Source organism: Camelus ferus, chromosome 8 (assembly GCF_009834535.1).
Source record: "Camelus ferus isolate YT-003-E chromosome 8, BCGSAC_Cfer_1.0, whole genome shotgun sequence".
NCBI lineage: Eukaryota > Metazoa > Chordata > Mammalia > Artiodactyla > Camelidae > Camelus > Camelus ferus.
This window is the reverse complement of record NC_045703.1, coordinates 72,333,418-72,352,140: the sequence shown is the minus strand read 5'-3', so window position 1 is coordinate 72,352,140 and position 18,723 is coordinate 72,333,418. Positions and strand designations below refer to the sequence as shown.

Below are 18,723 nucleotides of genomic sequence, written 5' to 3'. Positions count from 1 at the left end.
GTCAGAGAGTCCCCGGTGGGTGGCAGCCTGGCTGTGAGTCCTGTACGCCTCAATAGGAGGCTGAGGCCAGCCTAACGTGGCCACCCCAACAGCGGGAGGTAACCAGTGCTGTGAAGGGGTGAGGGGAACTGTGAGCTGGTTGTGGAGCTAATGTACTTTTAACAAACTTTATTTTTTATTGAAGTGTAGTTGATTTACAATATTAGTTTCAGGTGTACAGCAAAGCAATTCAGTTATACATATACATACATATTTCTTTTCAGATTCTTTCCCATCATGCTATTACAAGAGACTGAATGTAGTGATGTAGTTTTAACAGTGGTCAGGGAAGGCAGGCCGTGCCAAGGTGCCATCTGAATAGGGACTGCAGGTGGTAAGGACATGACCCTGGCATCCGCTCTGTTCTCCGCAGACAGGAGAGCACTGACCATGTGGGGACAGTGAAGAAGAATGAGACGGCCAGCTTGGCAGGTGCAGAGCCAGTGTGGGGAGAACGCCGGGGTGGGGCCACAGAGGTGGTGGGTGCTTCTGGACCACGGCAAGGACAGCGCTGCAACTCAGTGGATGGAAACTACTAGCTTTGCATGATATCCAACTTGTGTTCCCACTGGGTCACCCAGGCTGCCATGCTGGGACAGTTCTGCACTGATCACACGAGGCCACGAATGCTTGGACCAGAGGGGTACGTAGGTAGGAAAGTGTTAAGGAGAGGTCATGTTATGGTGTATGTGGAAGGAGGAGCCAGCGTCATTTCCAGAAAGATTGGGTGTGGTCGTGGAGGAGTAGATAGTCTTGAAGACTGAGTGAGAAGGCTCTCAGGGAGGGAATGATCCAGGTGCCGAGACAGATGGGGCCTGAGAAGGCAGGGCCCCTCCAGCAACGTGGAGAGTGGCTGTGGCTGAGGGGTGAGTCCCAGAGAGATGGAAGGAAAGGACTTGGACACAGAGAGGCAGCAACAAGGGTCAAAGGAGAGAAGTGCAGGCTGCAGAGGGGGCGGGGACGTGGCTCATCCTGGGAGGAAGGAATCTAGTAAACCCGCCCATGACCCAGCTAGGGGCCTGGGCCCAGTCCCCGCCACCACCCCCAGTCCCTGCGGGGCCTGTGCACCCCCTGCTGAGTCACTGCCCAGATGGCGTGCACCTTTATTCACTGTGAACGAGGCATTCTTTTGACTGTATTTGTAGTTGGGTTTTGCTGGGTTAGAGACGTTTTTATGAAGTAAACTTGTCTCAGGCAACCTCACTTCCCTGTCATTAGGCGCCTGAATTTGCCTGTGAGCCCATTAGTGTTTCTTCGTGGAAGATCACGTCTCGTGCAGGTGCTGGGGAACCTGACGCATCTGATGAGTGTTGTCTTCCCGTGGGTGTGTCCAGAAGCGATGGCTTCACGCTGGTTTAAAATCTGTTACTACACATTTTAGCCAAGTTCTCCTCTGGAGTTTTCTTTTCTTCCTTGTGGCTGGGGTCACGAGCACGGGTCTTGTGGCCTTGCTGACTTGTGGTGGCCCTGCCCCAGCAGTGGGGACCAGCCTGACCCGGCGGGCAGACCGCCCCCACCCAGCTTCCCTGAAACTGCGCTGGGTCATCTCTGTCAGAAGAAGAGCCTTTGGTGGAGCCAGCAAAAAGTGAAATTACTAGGCAGGATTTATGTGCACTTCCATGAGCATAGAATGAAACTCGTTTTTAAATTCAGGAAAGGGGCCCGAGTGCTGTTTCCCGGCACCCGCCCCACACTGTCTTTGCTGTAACTGCACATCAGACAACGGTGCTGACCAGTGGGGGTGACCCTGGGACGAGCCAGCGATTCTGAGGCCAGTTAACCACCCTCTGTTGTGCGGACGTGGGCGGGCCCAAGGAGACCATCGATGCTGGGCAGGGCCACCTGGGGCGCAAGAATTGACTACACTGTGGACTGGCCACGCTGCAGAGGGGGCAGCGGGCAGGGTGCATTTCTTTTTAATAATGATGAGGAGGAGGTTTCAGGAACAGAGGGGAAAGGTCAGCATGAAGCCTTGGCAGTAGACCTGCCAGTGTATTTATGTCCTTCTGTGTGTTCTCTGTGTCTGTTTCCTTTGATTAAAGTCTAAAAGTTACCCCAAAAGGGGCAGGGAGACAACATCGGTCCTTGTCTCACCCGAAAGAGAAGAATTCAGACGGGAGACGGAGCGCTGTGTAGTCAGTACTTGTTAGCAAAGGAAGGCGCACCTCCAGGAGCGGGAGGCGGGCTGACCCAAGGGCGGTGGCCGAGGCCTTTGCCCGCCCCTCCTCCTGCGCCCTCGCTGGGGGGGGGGTCTCTTGACTGGTTGACGGCTCTTGCCCCTGGAGCGCTTAGCCGTGCTCGCCCCCTTTGTGCACATGTCCTCCCCCATGATGCCCACAGAAGGACCCATGGGTGGGGCTAAGCCGCAATGCTGATTGTGTTACAAGGAGCACTGGGTCGTGTCTGGTAGGTCCTTGTGGCCACCGCGCAGTTGTAGCTGTCGGGTTCTAACCGGTGTCTTGCTGGCGCTCATTTAGGGGAAGTAAAGGCCCTTTATGCTGCAGGCGGGCCCACCACCATCTTCCAGACCCTCCTCCCCCCGGTGCACCTGTCTTCCCGGTGCCCCCACTTACCTGACTCCCTAACCGAAGTGTTTGCGGAAGCTCCACGTCCCCCTTCTGATTGGCGTAGGTGCACGGGTCACTCACGTTCAAAGAGAGAATCTCGCCACAGGAAGATTCCGGAGAATCTGGAAGCACAGAGAGCTTATATCTTTGATAGAATTTTTAAATTAATGGATAATAACAAAAACGGGATGAAACACACAAAGGAAAGTTTCTTATATAGAGCTAAGTATAAAATACTCTAGGTAGTGCCTGGACTTTTCTTGGAGTTCTTGATTTTTATGGGCCTGAAAGTCATAATTTATTTTATGGAAACCTTAGTGCTAACTGCAGTTTTTATTAAATTAAATCAAATTAATTAATTTAATTTTTGTTGTTGTTGAGGGGGGAGGTAATTAGATTTCTTTATTTTTAGAGGAGGCACTGGGGATTGAACCCAGGACCTCGTGCATGCTAGGCACATGCTCTACCACTGAGCTGTGCCCTCCCCACTAACTGCAGCTTTATTAACTAATTTATTTTTATGTTGATACAACATCTTAGTCACATTTATTATTTCACATTGTAGTGCTTAACTTTTAAAAACCAGTTATGGAGATCAGTAAACGTAATCAAATCAACAACCAGAATTCTCAGAGACTTTAGAAACCCCACAGAAGGTTCACAGGGACAAATTTCAGAGGCTCATATTTTTGCAACGTGGTCCCACAAGGATAGACTGAAAATAACACGAGCAATTTCAAGGGCAGTTTTACCACAGCATTACGTCCGCTGTCCTTGAACGTCTTAAAGCAGTTGTCAGCCGTGTTTGCTCATCCCCAGGGGGGTTTCCATGTGTGAATTTTAGAAAATAGCTTCAAAGTACAGCTATGGAACACTCAGGGACATTTTCTAGATCTTATGTAAATTAAAACATCTTGCCCTTCCCAGATTCTCGCTCCATGGTGGCCGTGAACCAGGCAGCAGAGGCACCAAGTTCCCCTCTGTGGTTTCGTAGTCCCAGATCCTGAGACGGTCCCGAGGGTGGGAGGCGGTTTTGCTGAAATCCAGATGAACCAGCCAAGCGTCTGGACCCGGTGGTCCCGGTCCCGCCCGTGATTCAGGTCTAGGTGCCGGGGTTGTCGGGGTAATCCCTGCCCCGTGATGGCCACGACGCAGATTCTGAGGCTCATGACTCAGCCCAGTCCTTCTTTCGCTTGTTCCTGTAGCAGCTACTCACTCTCCTGGGGGTCCAGTGCCCGACCCGGGGCTTCCCGCTGGGGTTTCAGGAGGCCACCCACCCCAGCGAGGGGGTGTGACCCTCACCTGCTTGCCCGAGGCTTTTCCCTCTCATCGGGTTTTTCTCCTGCGTCTCGTCCCATCTCTCTGACCTCCTGAGCCTGGCCAGATCCAGGGTGAAGGGCAGGGACACCCCGGTGGGGGTCTGCACCTCCCAGACTGACCAGGAGAGGGGGGCTTACGGGCTCATAGCTGCGATGTCCAGCCTGGCTCAGCTCAGCTCGGCTTCTGTTACCAGACAGGACCACACCTGAGGTAGAAGGGCTGTTGCTTAACCCCTGAGTCTGCATCTCGGCATCATGATGGGGTATTTAAGAGCCATGGGCAACGGTGAACTTCCCGCCCTTGGTTACATTTATGCTGGAAATGTGAGCACGTTTTACCTCTCCTGGTAACACTGAGTGGGCTTTACAAGCAATCTGTCACAGGGAGTGTAGCTCAAATGGTAGAGAGCATGCTTAGCATGCGTGAGGTCCTGGGTTCAACCCCCCGTACCTCGTCCAAAAAAAAAAAGTAAACCTAAATACCCCCCCCCAATAAACAAACAAAATAAAATAAAACTAAATTAAAAAAGCAGTTTGCTGCTCGTACACGTCACCAGTGAAAGCTTTACTTCTCAGATGCTTCTGGTTTTCCATTTGGAGGTGATTTAGTGAAACTGCACAGTAATCCCTGGGTGTCTGTTTCTAGACGTTCTTTTTTTTAAGGACTTCTTTAGTTTGCACGAAGCCTTAGAGCCAAAGGGGCAGGTGTAGTGCTCAGTGTTCAAGGAGTATTGGTTAAAAGAAGTGACATGAAATCAGTGTAGGATTTAAAAATGTCCCCCTCGGTCTCTTTTCATCATTTTATCAACGTGCTGCCTGCTGTTTATCACATGATCACAGAGCTACCTCTTTAAAAGCAGTGTAGCTTCAGTAGCAGCTTCACATCGCGATGATACGTGAGTAGATTATTTTGTCTTTATTAATTAGGTGGCTTGTCTAATTTTCTCTGTTTCTTAATAAATGACAAGCTTTCAACAACTAGCTAAACTTTGCTGTGATGTAACGTAGTCCCAGGAATTGTGTGTGGGGGGGTCATAGGCGGGCGGGGTGCGCCTGGATCCGCCTGCCCACTCCGCGCCTCAGCTGCTCCATCTGGGAATGGGGCTGCCTGGCGTGCTCCCCTCCCAGGGATGACCTGGATGCGTCTGCTTCAGCGCCTGGCACCCGGCGTCTCCCAGCAGAGGCAGACAGCCTCCATCTCCTGGTGTCACCCTCCGAAATCCAAGACTGGGTCTTACTTTAAAATCTTGTTTTATTATATAGTCTATTTTTCTAGTTTTTTTTTTCTTCAGTGAATATGTTAAAATAAAGGGTCCCTACAGCTAGCTAGAAGTAATTCACGTCTCTGCTGTCTTTGCTGATGTCTGGGGGGGTTTTAAAAAACATTTGCTGAAATTGACACCCCCACCCCACCACGTTTTAACGTTTCACGCCTTTAAGACTTAAAACATTATTCCTGTGGGAGAGTACAGCTCAGTGGTAGAGCATGTGCTTGGCATGCACAGGGTCCTGGGTTCAATCCCCAGCACCTCCATTAAAAAAAAAAAAAGAAAGAAAAATTAAAGAAATAAATAACCTTAATTACCTCCCCCTCCTCAAAAAAGTTATTCCTCCTAATCCTTGTCCTCTAATCAGTTAGAAACTATTTACACACAACTAATAGGTAATAAAACGTAAGTTAACTAATTAGACTTCTCAAAACAAACTGTTTTGTAATCAGATATGCTCACTGATTTAAAATTGTGTGTATTTGTATATGAAACGTTTTAAATATAAGAAATCTATAGCATTTGAAAGTTAAAAATAAGAAGGATGAAATTAGATTTGTTAAAAATCATATAAACCTTCCTCTTCCCTTTACTGCCCGCCCCCCCCCCCCCCCGCTATCTCCTGTCTCTTTTCTCTGGGGATGCTCTACGTTTTACCTTTGGATCAGTAACTTTATCAGCTGTGCTGCTCACAAGCCTAGCATATCGGATCCTTTTAAATGCCTTAAGTTTCTTTAAAAGTCACACAGTACGTGTCCTTAAAAGATACGCAGTCAAATTATCACAAAGCCGGTGACAGCACTTCCCAAAGCCACTTCCAAAAGTGCTAAAGCCATTTTAGTGGCTTTAGTGGTTTAGAGGTTTAGTTTCCCTCGTCTTCCGACTTCCACAGAGAAGTTCAGTTCAGCCCGTGAAAGCCCCGAGGCTTCCTCAGTTTCTCTCTCGTTTCTGTTACAGCCAAAGCTTTGGCATTGCTCCAATTCCTTTTGTAGAGTCGAAGTTTTATTCCTTCTGGATTCTTCCTGCTTTAAAAGGTGAAGTGAGGGATCCTGATTTCAGTTATTTTACATGATAAATGTTCTCTGTTGTTAAGGGCAAACTGAGGGCATGTGTTCCCAGGGACGCTCACGAGATAACAGATGATGAAGTTACGGCCAATGGACTTGGAAATTATCCCAGTGAAAGAATGTGGACTACACACATACACGCGAGTGCGGCTTGGCGGATAGCTCGTTCTGACGGCTTATGTTTCCCTCCTCAACCCCTTCCTTTTTAGTTTTTAATTTTTTGTTTCTAGTTTTTAATTTTTTTAAGTTGAAGTACAGGCAGTTACAATGTGTTGGTTTCTGGTGCTACAGCACAGTGTCCCAGTCACGCATATATATACATGTATTTGTTTTCATATTCTTTTTCATTAAAGATCATTTCATTAAAGATTATCAATATCATCAAAGATATTGAATATAGTTCCCTGTACTATACAGAAGAACTTTGTTTTTTAAAATCTTTTTTAATATATACTTAAAAAAAAAACTGAGCCAGACATGGCTCCCGATTTAGCAGGGGACCAGGACGTGGAGAGGGTCCCTGCCACGGAACCTGCCGGGAGCTGGGCTGCCTCTCCGCCCCATCTTCTGGGAGGGCTGAGCGCAGATACTGCCACAGACGTGTCAGAGTCACTGAAAGTCTTTTTCCGGGACTCCTACTCGGTGGAGTTTGCACCAGAGTGCACTCTCATCTGGGCCTCAGATGAGTCACTGACTTAAAATATATTTTTCTAGAACTCCTGAGGAGTTGGCCTGATTGAAACAGTGATCTATTTTCCAGGATTTAAATGAGTTTGTCACATCAGAGACTGCCAGACTGCTGGAAGCAAAGCAAGTATGTGATTTTAAACAAGGGGGCCCCCTAATCCTGGGGAGCTGCTCATGTGCAAACCTCACCTCCCCAGACGGACGGAGGGGTCTCCTAGCTGGGCGTGAGGGGGTGGCCCCCAGAAAACGCCTTTTAAAATTTGCATCTAATAAGTTTTATTAGTTACAAAGGGGGATATCTTCTGGTATTTAAATACTGATATTTCAAAATAAAATGGTTGCAGTACTCTTAAGTGTTTCCCCTGCAATCTAAGTGCTGTGGTGATTTGGTGACCCACCGTCATCTCCCCCGAAAAAAATACATAAGAACACCTTTCTCTGAGCGGGCAAACATTTTTTATGACTCCTTTTTCTCCTTGAATTTGCATTTCCATCCCACTTACCCCCTAGAATATTGTCCTGTTGTGATATACATGGACTTTTGCTTAAAGTCTTCTATTCATCACCTTATATTTTTACAGAAAAAAATCTGTTCATAGGTTGAAATTAATTTTTAAATTTAGTTTTCTGTAACCACAACCACAAGACTCTGAGGGTTGAGTTCCTCGTGAATTATTATAGTTATTACTGGTCTATACTTGAGTAAAATAAAATATTTAAAACTGGATTATTATTGACTATAACAAGTGAAATGATTGGAAATTCAGAATATGTGAGTGGCGTGGACAGGGCCCCAGGTTCCGGTGTCCTTGGAGTGCTGCCACAGTCAAAGAGGCCAAGCACCGCTATTTTGTCTAGTTTTCTTTCTTAAGAGCTGAGGCAACGCGGTCACGTAAATAGGAATGAAAGACGGAAATGGGAAAAGATCCGTCACAATAAGGGCACGATTTTTTGAGCTCCTTCCAAGCTGCATGCCAGAAATCAACTCAGGGTCGTTACCAAAGGTTATGTTTAAAGCTCTATCAGTTGAAAGTGAATAAATCCTCTTTCAGATTTGTTGAAAGCGAAGAGCTGAGTTGGTCCCCTGGCCGTCCGAGGACAGTGAGCCACCCGTGACTCAAACGGGATCCCTGCCTGGCGCTGGGGAAGCTCCCGTCCCCCAGAAAGATGCAGCGGAGGAAGGTTTCGGGCGGGGAGAGGCGTGCCTTTCTTTTGAAAGGGGAAGCAGAGACTCTGAAGGGGCAGGTGGAGACCTTACCTCAATTTCAGAAAAGAGCTGAGGATTTGGAAGTGATAAACAGTTGTTTTAAAAGTATTTGTGCCGCGACCCCCCCAAGAAGGTCTTTGCACGGGCGCTTACGGGGTCTGAGGACCACTGAGGTGGCGTCTCGCCCCGGGGCTGGGCGGCTGTACAGTTGGGTCTGCCCACAGCCTCCAGGAGCGCCTGGCAGGTGACCTTCTGCATCACTCTTGAGCTTATTCGGGAAGCTCAGTGCTGCCCTCTTTTGGCACCAGGATTCCAGAGTTTTGCTCCATAAGCTGCTGTGGGGACTAAGTACTCATACCAGAGTCGTCTCCGTTTAGTAGTGTGGGGCTCACACCCGTTCCGAGGTGTCTGTGCAGTGTAGACGACAGTCGGCCCCACCAGGCCAGTGAAGTGGTGCTTTGAAGAGCCCGGCCGGCGCACGTCACGTCCGACGGTGTGAATTACCACGCGGCAGAGGCAGAGACCGCGTGGCGGGTGGAAATGCACAAACCACTTGCAGTGCCATTTAGCCAGTGGGTTGATCTCCACTCAGCTCAAGTAGCCTTCTCGATGGGGAGGTTGTTCTGTGAGCTCTACCCTGCCGTGTCATCCTCCATAATACACAGATGTGCCCCGGGGGCTCGGACTGTGCCTGCGCCAGAACCTGTCGTCAGAGAAACTAATTTTTCCCCACTGATGGGTTATTTCTGCCTTCATTCTCAGTTTTGTTCAGACCAGCTCACCTGTGCTATGACTGGTTAGTCTGAGCTGAAGACCCACCCTGTTCAAACTGCTCTCAGTGCTGCCCTGGGGAGTGGAATGCTATGTACAGGAGAGAGAACTTTCCTCTATCCTCTTATGTGTAGTGCTGGGGGACTGTGAATTAAACTGACAGACGACAGATTGGCAAGAGAAAAGAAAGACTTTACTTACAAATGCAACAAGCACATGTATGGGAGTGATCAGGGATGAGTATTTCTAAGGGGTAGTTAGAATTTGAGGCCTCGATATCTAGCTTAGCAGAGGAAAGGGAGAAGCAAGAAAAGGCTCCAATGGGAAGAATAAATAGGTTTGTTCAGGGAGGATACATAGGTTTTGGGGAGAAAGCTTGTGATATTTGTCTGTAAAGGTGTGAGTGGTTTTCCATCTTCCTCAGGGCCATAAGCTCCCCAGAAGGGGGCTTCTGGGGGATTTGTCTTCGTTTCACCCCTGGGAATGGAGACGCCCTGAAGAGGGAAGCTGTCCTGATTTCTCAGAACTTTCTGCTGTTAGTCAGATAAGGGAAGTTCAGAGAAGCCTTTTTTTCTGCATCTGTTGAATCTTAAATGTCTTCGGCTTAAAATACAATCTACACCAACCCCTGGGTTCCAAGTGGGTCCTCAGATGCTGTTCCCACATCCTACGTCTTCCTTGATTTCTAGTCCACGAGGCCGCCCCCAGCCCGTGTCCCCCTGTTGTGTTCTGCTCTCTTCCCTCTGCCGGGACCTCTGCCTTGCTCTAGTCTGCCAGGCCGTCAGGCTCAAGCACCAGTTCTGGTGGGAAACCCTCCCTGGTTTCCCGTGGGGTCACTTGGTCCCCCGATGCGTGCTGGGTTTGCATGTGGGGCATCTCAGCCTTCAGTCTCGGTGGACGCTGAGCTCCGGGAACTTGGGGTGCTCTGCTGGGTGCCGGGGGCCAGGAGGACCTCCACCTGTGAGGATTCCCTGCTATACGTGGGGAAGGGGAGATCTGAACAGCTCAGAGGAGCCTGGGGAACAAGGGTGCACGTTTGGTCTGGCGAGTGGCTGGAATGGGAAGTAGGGGTCCTTCCTGCCGGGTGGTGCTCCTCTGCTGCCGCCTGGTCACGTCCAGGCTCCCTTTCGGCCGGTTTTGGTGTCTTGGAATTGCACGGTTCTGGTTCAAGTGAGGACGGTTTCCTGAATGTCCTTTTAAAAGTTATGAGGTTTGACTTTTTTCCATTTTGGTCTTGAATTGCCTTGCATGGGATGAGAGGGCCAGTCGGCTGGTGCTGTTCACTGAAGAGACCGTCCCTCCCCACTGCCCTTCAGGCCCTCGCCCCGGGCGGGGCGCGTCCAGGCTGTTTCACTCCTTGCACACGTAGTCGCTCTAACCTCAGAGCAAGTGCCGGGGTCTGTCTGGTCGGTGTGTGTCTCCTCTGCGCTCTTCTTCAAAATAGTGTTGGCTATCCTTCAAACTTCACTCTTTTTAAATCTATTTTTATACATCGTGGCTAACATTTGTAAATCTCAAACTCCCAATTTATCCCCTCCCACTCTCTGTCCCTGGTAACCGTAGATTGTTTACTAAGTCTGCGTTCAAACTTCACTCTTTGATTTGAATTCTAGGAGAAAAATATCCTGCTTTTCATGATTTAATTTTTTAGGAGTGTTATTACATTAAATTTATGGCTTGATTTTCTGAAAATTGGCATTGTTTAATCATATCAAGATTTCCATTCTTGAATGTGATCTTTATCCTTCCTTTGGTCTTCCTTTTATTTCTTTCAGTAAAGTTTAACGTCTTCTGGAGCATCCTTACACGTTTTTGGTGGATTTATCCTTTTATACCTTTCAGGTTTCTGTTCCTTTTCTTTTATATTCTTTCCTTTTCTTCTCTATTCTTTCCTTTTCTTCTTTCCCGTTTTCCCTTCCTTCTTTTTTTGCAGTTGTAAATGCTGTCTCTTTAAATTGTTTCCAGCTGATATACAAAAGCTCTATGAACTTTCTTATGTTACTCTTATATCCAGTAAGCTTTTCAGACTCTCCAGTAGGAATTAATAAATTGTTGGTATATTCTCTTGGATTTGATAGAGAATTGTATTATTTGTTAGCCATAACAATTTTATTCTTCCCAACTTGTTTATATGCATTTCTTTTACTGAATCTTTTATGAGTTTTGATCTAAACAAATACTTACTTTATGTTCTCCTTGATGTTGCCATTCTGTGTGCTCCGCCACCCAAAGGAACGAAGTGGTGACAGCTGCTACCACGTGGACCAGCCTCAGAAAGAGTGTTCTGAGTGAAAGAAGCCGGATACACGGATTGTCTTGTCAACCTCAAACAAAACAAAGAGCAGTTTTATTTAAGCAAGAATGAGTTTATTGGGAAATAGCAGAGGAATGCAATTCAAGACAAACAGGTTGCACTGAACCATTGCCAAGTCTGAAGAGATGGTTGTATTAGGTTTTAGGAGGAAACTGGGGAGTGTTGTTTTGAACCAAATTTCACTGGAGAAGAACAAGACTTCAAGGTTGGGCGGTTTCTCACTGGCCGCAAGTGGCAGCCAGTGCCTTGTCGCTGGGCATGGCAGGGTCTTCCTCCTTCTTCTTAAAAGCAGGAGGTGAAGTCCCCGTGTGAAGAGTGTCTTCCCTTGTCCAGATAACTCTCATCTTCCTTCTTCTCGCTGGTGATGCAGGCTGCAAGAATGGTATGCGCGCGCGAGCGCCCCCTTCAGGGCTCCCAACCCCATTCTAAATGAGGCTTCACAGTCTGATTGCAGTGATGGTGAAATTTCCAGCGAGACAAAGCGCAGACTGCTGGTTCCAGGGCTTGGAAAGGAGGGGTGTGGGGAGTGGCCACCTCTCCCATGGGGGGTGAGGTTTCTCTTGAAGCAATGAAAATATCTTGGAACTGGATAATGGTGATGGTTATGCAACATTGTGAATGCACTAAATGGCACTAAATTGTTCACTTTAAAATGCTTAACCTTATGTTATGTGAAATTCACCTCAATTTAGAAAATATTTTTTAAAAGATCTGAACTCAGAGATTCCGGAGACTGAAATGCACCCCCAGCGGCCCAGCGCCCGGGTGCCCCTTTCAGCCCCTGTGGTTTCAGCTCCTACTTCCTTCCCCGACAGCTCGATTATTCACTGGGCCGCCTTTCCGTTGTGCTCTCCCCTCTCTGAGTGCGCAGTGAGATAGCTCTCGGGTGTCTTTGTCTGTATCTTGCTGGAAGTTGACATCCTCTGAGCCACTGTCTGTCTGTCTTATCACAGACCCGGCCCAGGACCGGGGCAGAGGGGAAGGGGCCGTGAGCTGCCCTGAGGAGCCCCCCGTTCCAATCAGGGCTTGGCCGCCCCCGGGACTAGTCACACCCCCATGGGTTCGTGTTATCTAGAAAGGACACAGGTCACAGACCAGAAACCGGCAAACGGCTGAAGAGGGCTGATGCTATAACCCACCTCTCCACCCTTTGGAGTCCGTGAGAGCCTGGACACAGCCCACGGACCTGTAGAGCTTTGGGTCCCCAGGGCAGGGGCAGAGGAGGGTCTTGAAAGGGGAGGTCATGGAAGACAAGCCCCGCCTTCCTTGCAGTTGGTCCAGGTGTGCAGGCAGCAGCTGTGTTCCCGGGAGCCCATCAGTGAGCCCTCAGGACAAAGGTCCCTCCTGCAGCAGGTGCCCAGGCCTGGAGGTTTCCCCTGGGCGGCGTCCCCTGCCGCTGCTTCGTGGCGGACCACGCAGGTTGGGAGGGAGAAGTGAGGGCTTAGTGAGGGCTACAGGATGCGCAGACCCACACCCCCCTAAAACAGCTGGCCATGCTGCAGGGCTGTGTGTGGGGTCAGGGTGGGTGTGGGCATCAAAACCACCACCATCCAAAGGCATTAAGACTGAACACTGCAGAGGAATGGCTGCATAAACCCAGCATCTTAAATGAACTATTCTGGTAATTCTAACGGTTCTGAAGGACAGACCCTTAAACTGACTTCCGGCCGACCTGTTTATCAGGAGTAGGATTCAGGCGGTGCCGAGCGCGGTCTTCTGGTCCAGCGGGCTCAGTCCTGCGTACAAGTGTCTCTGGCGCCCTCTGCTGTTTGTCCTTGGCTGTGCCACCCTCACAGGCCGGCAGGTGGAGCCGAGTCTGGAATAAAGGACAGGTAAACCTAGTCAGGCCCCTGAGGGGGGCACCTGCAGGACCTCGAGACCCAGACGTCCGTGTTCTCAGCGGAGGCGAGCTGTCTTGGGGCCCCTCTCTACTCCTCCACCTGGGGCACCTTCACCTTCCTGCGTCAGCACCAGGGCCAACACTGACAGAGGCCACTGCATGCTGAGTGCCTAAAAGGTGCAGCTGGCTCCTCCCAGCTCCCCCAGACGGCAGGTGCCGCCCCCCGACTTTGCAAATGAGGAAACCCAGCCCCGTGATTAGGTGACTTGCCAGCCTGGTGCCTGGACGCAGACTCTGATCTCTCTGCCGCCCTCACTGCCGCCGCATCTCCTGAAGGCCCGGCCGTGTCGGCTGGGGCGGGCGAGGCAGGAGCGTGAGCCCGGGTTTCTCCAAGACCATCAGCCATCAATTCCGTGCACGTTTGTTAACCTAAGACACGAGCAACCTTCCGACCAAACCAAGGCCGGAAGGATCACGCTCTCCTAGGATCAATCCCCAGTACTAACTTCATTTAGGAAATAACAGTATATTCATCCTGTCAACTGCTTACCTGTCGAAATGCGGCTTTTTGAGGACGGTGCACTTAGTCTTCCAGTAAACAGGGACTCCGGGAGCGAGCCAGACCCTTCTTGCGTTACAAAATTGGATTGTCAGCTTTATATACTTAAAGGCCACTATGAAAAGACCCATGAGGATCAAATAAAGCTTTGTCCTCCAGACTAGAAATTCCAAACCCCGTGAACAGCGCAGCGCACGCCTCTCACGCGTGCCCCCAGCACATGACTGCGTTCTAGAGCTTTGTGAAAATATTCAAGCCATATTTCTCCCCCAAAATGATCATGGATAATTTGTCTAGAGAGGGGAGGGTAGAGCTTGGTGATAGAGGCATGCGTAACATGCACAAGGTCCTGGGTTCAGTCCCGGTACCGATTAAATAAATAAGTAAAATAAATAAATAAATACCGAATTAGCTCCTCCTCCAAAAATTTTGTCTAAAAATTTCTAATATTTCATTTCAAATCAATAAAACACAAAAACAGTTGCTTCCCCCTGTTTGTTTACCACGAAGAAGGCTGACAATTTCCCTCTTTATGAGATACACCTGGGGCTCAGTCTGCCTGCACGAAGGGGTGGAGGGTCTCACGTCATCTCCACGCCAGCTTCTCCCCTGGGGGGGCAGGCTGTGATGGTGCTGAAGTCACGTTAGACGTGTTTCACAAGATCGGGGTTGCAGGTACATATGTAACAGGATGGGCACTGGGAAGAGGAGGGAGTGAAAAGTGGACTGATTGAGAGTCAGGATTTCCTGTCTGGCCGAATGGAAAACCCCAAATGGGGGTGTCATGGGGAAGCCTTTGATCCTTTCCGTCCCTCAGCCTCTCTGCCCCTCTCCCCACTTGTCCCTGTCACACATGCTCTGAGGGAGAATGCAGGATCTGGAGGGCGTCCTGTCCTCTCCGCCACCCCTGGGACTGGGGTGGGGTAGTAGGATCTGGACTTCACTGTTGGAGTCGGAAGTGGCCTTGCCCCCTCCCAACCCGCCCATGTTTGAGTTTGGCTCCAGAGCTGGGCTGGGTGCCAACCAGGGGGTGGAGGGTGTGGGGTGGGGCTGGCGGGATAGTGTGTCCACAGAGTGACCGGAGAATCGTGGCTTCATTTCTGTCATTCCTGATTCCCCCGTTCAGTTCTCTAAATCTTATCTGCAAAGTGGGGGCACCAGAAAATGAGAAGGAAAGAGGATTCGTGATTCTAAAGGGGGGAATATGCAAAATTTAGCAACTTGTTTCAGGGAGAGCCCCAAACAGTGACTACCCTGTGCGTACAGGGGGTTTCCAGGTGGCCGGGGTCAGGAGCACCGTGCAGGGTGCCCCCCATGGGAAGGTGGCTGTTGGGGGTTGGTTGCAGGTTGAGTGAGGTCATGGGTGAGTGCATGGTGCTGTGGCACTTTGGGGATCCCCATTTCTTGCTGTTGGGCATTTATTTATAAATATACCACTTATGTGGCATTAGGTCTCATTCTGTTTTTCAAGTGGCAGAAACCAAGTCAAATCGGCGATAGAGGCAATTTATCTGCTCCTGTCATTGAAACGAGATGGCTGCTGGTAGGTTTGACTCCAAAGTCCTGAAACTGTCAGTAGGACCCCATCTGTGGCTCCATCCTCAGGTGGGCACATTTCCTAGGTAAACGAGCCCAGCGTCCAGACTCCGCGTGTGCAGAGTGGCCGTGGGTGCCGAGAGGGTGGGGGCTCTGAGCTGGGCCGGCCTCCCCTGTTGTGGGTTTCACGCCCGTCTCTGAGCAGGCACCGCGCCCACGGAATGATGGGGCCCGAGTCACGCCCCTGCCTGTGGTGGGTGACCGTGGTGGGGTCAGTCATCGGGACCATGTGGAATTCAGTACCCTACAGAAAGGAGGGTGGAGCCCCGACAGGTAGAAGGACCACGGGTGTTCACCGTACACGCCCGGTGCAGGGCAAGCCGGTGTACAATCTGCAAAAACAAACAGTAAATCGTGTAGCAGGAGTGTGTTCCTGTCACTTACTACCGTCCAGCTTGGGGACAGAAAACAAGGACGAAGGGTCAGGAGAGCAGAGTTCTCAGCCTTGGCTGCACTGAGCCTCACCTGGGATGCCTCACAGGCACCGAGAGGCCAGGACTCTGTCCCCCGGTGTGTTGATCCACTGTATCTGGGAGTGTCTAAAACTCCCACGTGCTTCTGATTAAACAAGGGAAAGACTTTGCTGGTAACTGTCCCTTGTCAGCCGCGTCGGGAGACAGCGGAGGTGCAGGGGCAGGCTGAAGTCACAGTGTCCTCGGAGCAAGTGTCTCTGAGTGGGGTCCTGGGGCCCCCTTTCGACAGCCCGTCGGGTCGGAGCTTGTCCGTAGGCTGTGTGAGGGAGTTCGGACCTCTTTGGGCCTGTGAACCACAACTGTTAGCAAGGAGCGAAAGAGCTTAAACTTGGCCAGTTTCTTCATCCCGTGTTTTGGTGGCTCTGAGCCTGGGAGCGGAGAACAGAGGAGCAATAAACAGAAAATGAACACTGCACCCTCGCAACGTGGTGCATGCAGACACTGGGACAGCCATGGTTTCTGTTCCCAAGATCCTGCAGCCACACTGCTAGGTAAAATCTTCAGGTTATTTCAAAATTTGATTCTAGACAAAGAGAGACTAGGGCAGAAGAAGGGAGGCTCGGGTGTGTGTGTTCTGGGTTGGACCCCGTGACTGAACAGGACTGAAGTTTAAGTAGGCATACGTCTGCCTGTTTATAGGTGGAACGTCTTCTGTCCCAGAGCTGGGATGAACATCTCTGCAGGATGGAGGGCCTAGCAGTCACCTTAAGACGTTGGCCCCGTCCCCTTAGTGATAACCACTGGTTAGATGCTGTGCGTCTGGAGATTAAACCAGTGACTGTTTTTTTTTTTTTTCTGGTTGCGTTTTGGGGCTGGTGATCATCACTTCCTTTGGCTGAATTGTAAAAAGTTGCACAAAAGTTTGCAAGTTCCCTTCTTTGGGTGTTTACTGAACGGCTTCCTGAAAGCCAGTGGAAGTCCTCAAACTATTGAAGATCATGTGGAGATTAATGTTTAGGAACAAAAAACTCCCTGGCTTGGTGAGTGCTGGTGTAAGTGTCCTCCCCTGTGAGGTTGCTCACTGACCCCTGACGTCCTGTGACTTAAAGGAATTTTCTTCACTTTCTGCTTCTTCAGGGCAAGTATGAGACGGCTCAGCCTGAGACCAAGTCAGCTGCGGCAGGAGAGGTGAGTAGCTTGCGCTGGCATCTTTGTCTCCTTGTGAACTTCAGTTACGTTTTTTTAAAATGTGGAACGTGAGCTCTTTTTTCAGTCTCCTCGGTTGTTTCACGCTGCCCAGTGCAGCAGGGCAGCTGTGGGTGCTCTCAGGAGACTGCAGCCTGCACAGTAGAATTTAAGTTATTTGGCGTTCTGTGTGAATTGCAGAAATGCCCTGAGTTGTGCAATAACGTCTTCTCACGGCAGGGGTCCGCCTTGCGCGCCCAGCCGAGGGTGTCACCCTGCTTCCCACGAAGGGGCAGGGTTTTATTCTGAATCTGTGGACCACTGAGGATATGATATAAGTGATTTTTTTGGTGCAACTTTCCTTTTAAAACTTGATTACGTGCCTTCACATTAAACAGGGATTACAAACAGCAGACAGACATCAGAGCACGACCAGGCTGGGATGTCGGGCCGGTGGTGCTGGCTGCCTGGGGCGTTGGTGGGCAGGCGCTGGCCTGGCTTGTGGGAAGCTGTTCTAGGAATTGGGCTTAAAGTGAGTCATTTTAGACACGTAATATTTCAATTTCAGTGCTCGTAGTATTTCAAGCATCTGTCTGATGCGAATGCTCTCGTTATAAATAGGAATTTTACCAGGCGGTTTTGTGGGTGTTTGGTTTCCTCCAGCTCCCGGCGTCCCGGCCAGTGATGATGCTGCGTGTGCCAGGGAAGCCGGGGCACCTGTCACGGTTGAGGTTGCAGTGTCCCCCACGGGCCTGGCAGGTGCGATGGGCCTGCTCCCTGTAGGTGCCAAGCAGGTCCCAGGAAGCCGAGAGTGTGATCGGGCTTATCTAATTGACGTGACTGCATCCAGCAAATTACGCTCCGCTTGTAGTAGGCAGAAGCACTCCTGATTTTCGGCATATTTGGCATCTTTCTACCAGCCCTGCTCTGCTGGCCTTGCCGAGGTGGCGGGCCACCTGTGCCCTGTGCAGGGAGGGAGCTGCTCTGAGGAGCGATGGCTTATCAGTGACTCACTGGGGGTCAAGGGGTCCCCAGGGGCTGTGTGGAGGCCCAGCTGGTTCCAGCCACCTGCGGTCCTGGAGCGAAGGAAGCCCTGGCCGAGAGTGGCTGATCTTGCGTTGGGCTGGGGACATTCGTGCAAACAGCGCCTATCACTGGACATCAGTGTCTTACTTACACATACTTGCGTTTTCCCGTCTGCATCTGACTGTAGTTTTATTAACAGCCCAACACGAAGAATTCGGTTGAGGAAAAGGTTCTCAATACCGTCATCTTATATGATTCGATTTCCTAATTAGACATAAAAATTGTGTCAGTAGATTTAAAAATTAATGGTCACTGACTTACGGCTATACAAAATCTCAAAGCAGCTCTAATCAGCTAAGCGACTGGACAAGTGTCTGAACACTGCTTTAAACTGCACCCTTACTTCAGTAAACTCAGAAAACGAGGTATGTCGTGGTGGGTTTCCCACTTTCCTCATAAGCTTTTCTCAGTCCAGTTTATGACCCATTCAGAAAATAACCAAGCCCCGGCTGGCGAGCCTCAGCGACACTTCACTTGGCTCTGTGCTGTCGCGCGAGGAACGTGTGTCTGCTGGGAAGACCTAGTCTCATCACAGCCACGGTTAGACTGGCCACACCCGGCAGGAGTGAAGTGTCAGTCCTGAGCACGTTTCTCTTTTCTTGGTCAATGCAATGAACTCAGGCAAGTAAATCAAGAATGAGGCTGGCGGGTGACTGACTGGGGACCGGGCGGGGGAGATAGAGCTGTGGGGGCCTGTGTGAACCGTCCCCTCGGAGCTCACTGGCCAGGCCAACGCGGTGCTACCGGTAAGAGCCGCGGTCGGGGTGGGAGCTTTCCAAGCAGAGCGGTGGTGCTCTCAGGCCCG

At 50.2% G+C, this 18,723-nt stretch overlaps 1 protein-coding gene across 1 annotated transcript in view; it reads left to right on the top strand.

Annotated features, from left to right (window-relative positions):
* RPS6KA2 (ribosomal protein S6 kinase A2) overlaps positions 1-18,723 on the top strand; it is a 318,148-nt gene that overhangs the window by 39,575 nt on the left and 259,850 nt on the right. Inside the window, 1 exon segment of the mRNA XM_032485337.1 lies at positions 16,785-16,835. Coding sequence (XP_032341228.1) covers positions 16,785-16,835 — 51 coding nt within the window.